Source organism: Plasmopara halstedii, assembly GCF_900000015.1.
Source record: "Plasmopara halstedii genome assembly, contig: Scaffold_430, whole genome shotgun sequence".
NCBI lineage: Eukaryota > Oomycota > Peronosporomycetes > Peronosporales > Peronosporaceae > Plasmopara > Plasmopara halstedii.
The window spans coordinates 139971-146770 of record NW_020187350.1 but is presented as its reverse complement, the minus strand read 5'-3'; the positions used below and the strand labels follow the sequence as shown (position 1 = coordinate 146770).

General features: G+C 48.4%; 1 protein-coding gene across 1 annotated transcript; it reads right to left on the bottom strand.

The window, feature by feature from the left end:
* Positions 1 to 6426: 6426 nt before the first annotated feature.
* Positions 6427 to 6672, bottom strand: PHALS_09609 (uncharacterized protein; the record flags this gene model as incomplete). The annotated part of the gene is made up of 2 exons (XM_024724896.1): positions 6427 to 6495; positions 6580 to 6672. The coding sequence occupies 2 exons, from the start codon at positions 6670 to 6672 to the stop codon at positions 6427 to 6429; spliced, it is 162 nt and encodes a 53-aa protein (XP_024575727.1).
* Positions 6673 to 6800: the final 128 nt, after the last annotated feature.

Genomic DNA, 6800 nt, shown 5'->3' with positions numbered 1-6800 from the left:
GTTGATACAGTATAGTATACATAGCTAGGTAAAATTGAGAAGTCACTACGTCTATACATATTAATATAGACAAACCTCAAACTGAGTTATCTGAGCGATACCATCGATATGCCATACGTCTTTTCTGTCTTTCTGAAATATTATCATGTGCTACATACATATACGTGTATTTGAAGGGGGTACCATGTTAGTTTGCTAGTAAAACCAGAAGTGAAGTGATTTATCTATACTTTAGAAGGTCCTTAGTTCGCTACACTGTGCTACCTCTAAGCCTTCTGAGTGAAACCTGATTTATATATACCAACGAACAACTGTCATATCGTCCGTATCATATCTGTAACCATGATTCTTGCCATTATCATAACTCCGCACACCGCTAATTATGTAAACACTTAGGCTCTAGTTTAGTATTGATACCTGTCCTTTCAGTAGAAAGTTGAGCATCTTGGTCCAAAGTCCCTTGATAAGCATGTTCGCAAGTTTTGGTTCTTCGTGTCGACGTAGCCAAGTTTGACCGTCCCGTTCTCAACGCTCTCTCTCGTGAAGTGATGCTCGAAGCTTACATGCTTAGTTATGGCATGATAATTAGCATGCTCTGCCAAATTTGTTGCTCCTTGATTGTTTTCCAAGATTTGAGTAGCAGAGTCCTGGTCCTTGCTCGTATCCTTAAAAGTCGCGCGAGTTCACAGTACTTCTTGGTTGCATAAACTCGGCACCATGTACTCTGCTTTTGCTTAGTTCAGCACCACCGTTCGCTGAAACTCGCTGGGCCATTCTGATTCTGACTACCACGCCCGATACGCCTGTCGTCGATGTTCCTTCTCCATCAGCGTCCGTGAACGTGCACGATTCGATGCAAGCGTGTTATCTTCATTTATGGAAGCACACGAATCACAGAATCTTGACTGCCACGGTTCCACATAAATAACGTCCAGTCTGGTACACCTCGTAACGTACATAAAACGTTCAATAAGAGATCAGAACGGTCTCGACTGCATCATAGTCGCTTCCGCATCTGTTCTTGGCAACTGTTTTTTCGATAGCTTAAGGTTGAGAGCACAAGGGTTTCCGATCATCTTGGCATTCTGCTAACCAAATCGCTTTATCACATTGTCGATGTACTGTGTCTGCTTGACCATCAGCCTTCCAGCTCTCTTGTTGTGGTCACTCTTCGTTCCAAGACAGTCTAAAGCGTTTCTAGATCATTTTTTTTCGTCGTCGGATGGCGGCTTCAGCGGGACGTGAGGATGGACGCGCCCGTTTACGTAGAATAGCGTATAGCGGGAAGTCAAATGCACCGCATTGTTCAGAGCAACTATACGAGTGGCAGCATGGCGCTTCAGTGTCTCGGAGTCTTAGCGCAGATATTTCGAAGGACATCCTTGCCTACGCTATTCACACGCTCAGTTTACCATCGGTCTGTGGATGGTCCGCTGTTGACATTTCCAGCTTGGTGTCCAGCACCTTAAGATATTCGACCAAACCTTCCCAGTAAAGCATGTGTCTCTGTCAGAGACAATTGACTCCGGGAGTTCATGTTGTCGCAAATCACGATACACAAACAGCGTTGTTGTACCCACACCGTCTATGGTGTCCGGCACCACCGCCAGATGAACCGCCTTGCTCAAATGGTTGACGAAGACCACTACACCTGAGTTGCCCGCCGAGTTCTCGGGACGTCAAACACAAAGTCTAAGCTCATGGACTTCCAACTGCCGGAGGGAACCGACAAACTGGCAAGCGGCGCCACCGCATTTGGAGAGGGTTCCACTCTTTGACACATCTCACACGTGCGGGCATAGATGCGCGTCAATTTTGACAACTTGGGCCACCGGTTGTGGCAACTCGCAGAGCTGTAGGTCTTTCACGACCATAACGAGCATTGATTGGCGTGTCCTCGTTGAGAATACGGTACTTCAGATCATCATCGAGAGGAACCACAATTTGTGGTGTATCCGTCGAGTCGGTGTTATAATACAGCAGCCCGTTATGCATTAGATACCAATGCAACCGTGCACGCAGCCGCGACAACCAATTTTTGATCGAGTTTCCAGACTCCTTGCTCCCGAGAGCCTGTAGCTGCGCTTTATCACCCACGTACGCGGCGCGGATCAAATTCATCACAGATGACGTCACTTTCGTGACCTGAGCAAGTTCATAATCTGGTCTGCGTGACAACGCATCAGCCAAAGCATTCTGCTTTCCTGGCTAATACCTCACCTTGGAGTCGTATTCTACGAATAAGGAGAGCCATCTGGCCATCCTCTGCGAGAGGTAAAACGACTGAGTCGGTGTGCGAAGTTACGCATGATCTGTGACGATCACATACGACTTGGAGCCGAGCAGGTGCACCCTGAAGTTGACAAGTGCATACTTCATCGCAAGTAATTTCTCGTCGCGGACTGGGTAGTTCTTCTCTGCAGCCTTAAGCTGACGAGATCCAAACGCGATCACCCGATCTCGCACCTCAGCGTTTGCCTGTAGTAGTACATAGTCAATGGCAAAGTCCGAAGCGTCACACAGGACACTAAAATGATGATCGGGGTCTGGCAAAGCCAGTATTGGTGCATAAAGGAGGCTGTCTATGATTCAGTGAAAAGCACCCCGCTGCTCGGTGACCCAGCACCGTTCCGCATCCTTCTTTTGGAGATTCGACAATAGTCGTGACATTTCCGCATAATTCTTGCTGTACTTTGGAAGCCGCTGGCAAGGCCAAGCCATCTGCGCAAATCCTTTTGATTCTTGGAGCCAGCCAGTCCACAATGGCCTTGACCTTAGCGGGATTCGCTAAAAGGCCACGTTTCCCAATGAAGCAAACTAAAGAGGTAATATCTTCCGTGCAGCAAATGCACTTATCTGCATCAGCATACAGCTTATTCGTGTGCATGCACTCGAGCCCCGCACTAAATGTTGCTAGTGCAATTGCAAGCCCTTAAGGCATCACGAGCCACTTCCAGAACATTCCGCTCGGAATGCTCACCGCTGTCAGCGGAATATCACTCGCCCCCATGAGCAATTGGTAATTCCATCGACCAAGTCGGGAGCACTGTACTTTGTACCATATTGTTCTGAAACATCCTTCCTAGGAATCGGCGTCTGTGCCGGTATGTTGGCAGCGTTAAGCTTATTATAAGCGTGAACGATAAGCCGCTTGCAATTTGGCTTCCGGACACAAAAGGTGGGTGTCGATTAGGGAGACTTGCTCTTACGCACCATTCTTGCGTCGTGCTTGCACAAACAATAGCGTCAACGACGCCGCACTGCTCTTTCTTTTGGGACCATTAGCGTTTTACGCAATGATTGGTTCCTGGAACCAGGTTGATCTCATGACGCTCACCTCGGTCCGTAGGTAGGACCGATGGCGGATCTCTGGAGACGACGACTTAAAATTCGTACACTAGAGGATAGTACGGATCTAAATGCTTCTTCAGGATTGAAGATTCAATTTGGGCGCTCAGCACCCTCTTGGTGTCTTCTAGTTGATCCCCTCTCGGTCGTATAATGGCCACTTCGGCTAAGTCGCATACCTTCAAGGAATCGCCGAACTCTTCAAAGAACAGCTTGACGAGCTCAGGAAGAGCATCCACCGCAAGAACAGCTTCGAGGATGATGTCGCCGTCCTCCTCCCTCGTCATACCGATGACACAGGTGCGCTCCCATCAACGGTAGACACATCCTATGTCAGGGCCGCAACCGGCGTTTTGCAACTAGCATACGGCATCGCCATCGCCTCTCCACAAAGGTTGTACGCCTCGGCGAGACTAGTGAGAACACGCACTAAACGTCGTTCAGTGTTAGCCCACTTCCTGCTCCACCGTAGCCCTGATGTTATGTAACAAAATTCGACAGAGAGCTGCTAGTTCTGCAATATTCGTTCAGTGGACAACGTTTCATTCCACGCGCATCACAAGGGCTTTGCCCTTGATGCCCAGACCTCGTCCGACCATTCTACGCTTGTCATGCAGCAACAGCTTCGTAACGTGGGCAGTGCTCAGTGGGTTAAGTGCCAATCCACATTCAGCCCGCGAGCCATGCTCGGGACTCTTGTCCAATACACCTTCGGTGTTTGACAACTCGGATACTCCGATATCCAGCACATTGATCGTTCCGGTCTAGTGCTCGCACCAATAGCGTTTTTGCTTCCTAGAAAAAGTGGGTTCATGACTCAAATGTCACCAGGAGACGTACACGTAGCGCCCAAGGTCTTCGACCCTCAGTCGAACCATTGCTCATGGAATTGCAACCATGCCATACCAATAATAATGTCATAACTTGCATCCAAGTCTAAGACTAAGCAGCGTTCCACGCTATCAAAGTCGAAAAAATTGACATCGAGGTCCACAGAGGCCTTTGGCACCGTGACACGTGTCTCCGTCGCTAAAGACGATGTCTCTGAACCGCGTTTTCAGCACCTCAGCATACAGCTGACTTCCTTCCATCGTGGAGCGTCGAGCATCATTGCCGAACGCCCCAAAGTCGAGCAGAATCTTCCATGGCTTCACGAAGCCTTTCACGGTCACTTCCACGACCAGCATGTCCAGCTCGCGTATACGCTCCGTGTTCAAGTGCATGGGGCTCCTCGGGGCTGGTCCCCGCTGACCCCTACCTTAACGCTTCCCGGAGCTCAGTTCTCCCCAGTAGGCTAACCCGCGGCTTTTGGGTGTTGTCGCTTTTTCGCAACAAACCAGACTAGTGAGAAGCGCGACGTCGATTCGATGAACCTTGAGGCGCCTTGCACAGGGGACAACCAATCCGAAGGTGGCGTTTGACTCCACAGACAAAACACCGCCGGGTATTCGAACGCTGCTCGGCAGATCGGATCTCTGCCTCCATGTCATCAGCATAGCTGAGATCCATCGGCTCAGGCACGCTCAACAAGCTCTGAAGGTGTGCATTCCAACCAAGTCGTGCCGACATCAAGTTGAAATCGGCTTTCAATGCCACATTCAATGCTTCTTCAGAAGAAGACGGGTCTACACGGAAGACTTCAATTCTGATCACGCCAGTGCGAAGGCTCCCCAAAAAGACGGACACTGTGACCGCCTTGGGCTGCTTTCCCGGCAATGAGTGTACGCAACTTACCACCAACGTTTGCTTGCCCAGTCGGGCGGCAAGGAAACGCGTTAGCACACAATTTGCGTCTCTGGACGGCGACAACACTCGTAAAAGCTGCAGTCCAGGAGGGAAACGCCGGTGCGAACAAAGTGCCGCACATCACTGCCCATTCTCGCACTTGAACCCGGGCTTGAAGATAGTTAGTGCCACCGGCTCCTGCTCAGTCTCGAACATGGAGGGTGCCATGGTCATCTCGACCTCTCTCACCCGGAGCAGAGATTCTCTCCATCCTTCACTCAAAAGTCTTAACACTCACCATGAGCGCCTCGGGTCATCCATCGCCGACGGTGGCGTCATGAACGCGGTCGACGTCGATATCATCTGCTGCAGGTGCTCTAAAAGAGCATTTTTACAGCTTGAATCGCCTCTAGGTGTGCTCTGCTCGCTTCAAGCTCTTGTGAGGCTAGAAATTAGACGCCCGCAGGGCCAAACTGACAAATCAGCTCTTTAAGCTCGTCCTGTATGCCGTGGCGTGAAAAGAAGAACTACTTTTTTGTCACCGAGAGTCAGTTGTAACGACTCAGGTGTAAATTGTACAGCAAGTAATTTATAACCGCAACGGAGCCGCCGTAGCTCTTTCGCTTAGAGAAAGCTAAGTTTAGGTCAGCGACATTCGTTCTATACTTAAAATCAATACGAGTGTAGCGAATCGCAGTCCACTTACTTCAAGAGTAACACTCTTAGAGTAAGGGGACTGCGAACCGCTATTTGGCTGGTTTGTCTAAATTAACAACTGTATTCCTCGGTTCTAACTGAGATAAAACCGCCTATATCTAACTCTATAGGTTTTTCTATCTTTATAGCAAGGCCTAATTAAATATATAACTACTGGCTGTTCCAGCCACATACTGATTTGCTGTTTGAGTGTAGCCACACCATTATGTGGTCATACCATCTTCTATGACCCCGAGCAAATATAAGTCGACTACGGCTACAAATCATCACATCGGTGTGAACTAACTCCAACACACGTGATGTCTTGCACGTCGATCGTGATGGGAATGATGTCACGGTCTGCTTCTTCTTCATGCATCCACCACACAAAGGCTTATTGTCACAAATCACAGCTAGCTTACCGTTTGGCATGCTGAGTTTGAGCCATAATGCTCTCGCTTGGATGTCCCATGCGAGCGTGCCAGAGCTCCCACTAGTCGTCAACCTGCATTCTCCATGAACACAGCTTCTTTTTACCCGCAGTCAAGCACATAGGACTTACTGGCCTTTTTGTCCAGTGCCACAAGCTGACACATGAGGAATGCAGAAACGCATCGCGTTAACCGCATTATTTTTCCCAACCGACACATCCAACATTTATGATGCGCTTGCCATTAATCCTAGTTCCTCTACCCGAGACTCGCAATTGCTTTCTCGAGAAGGCATCTGTTTAAATTAAAATAGTTAAAATTCCTTTGTAGCGATGAAGCCAGTCGACCACCCCAACTAAGTTAAACAGCAATAATGCACGATGTTGAAAGAGGAAACCATCTCTAGGACAGCCTTCAATACCATATCTAGCACATTTAGACTTCGCTCATTGTTTTTTGTGCACAGGAACATTTTTAGTTTTTTTTCTTTTCGAGATTTTGTTTTTTAGATTACCGTACTTCACAAAATAAAAGCCTCTCAAAATGATCACCTTTTTCTGATTTTCGTTCACCTCTTAACATTAAGGTGATTTTTGTTTG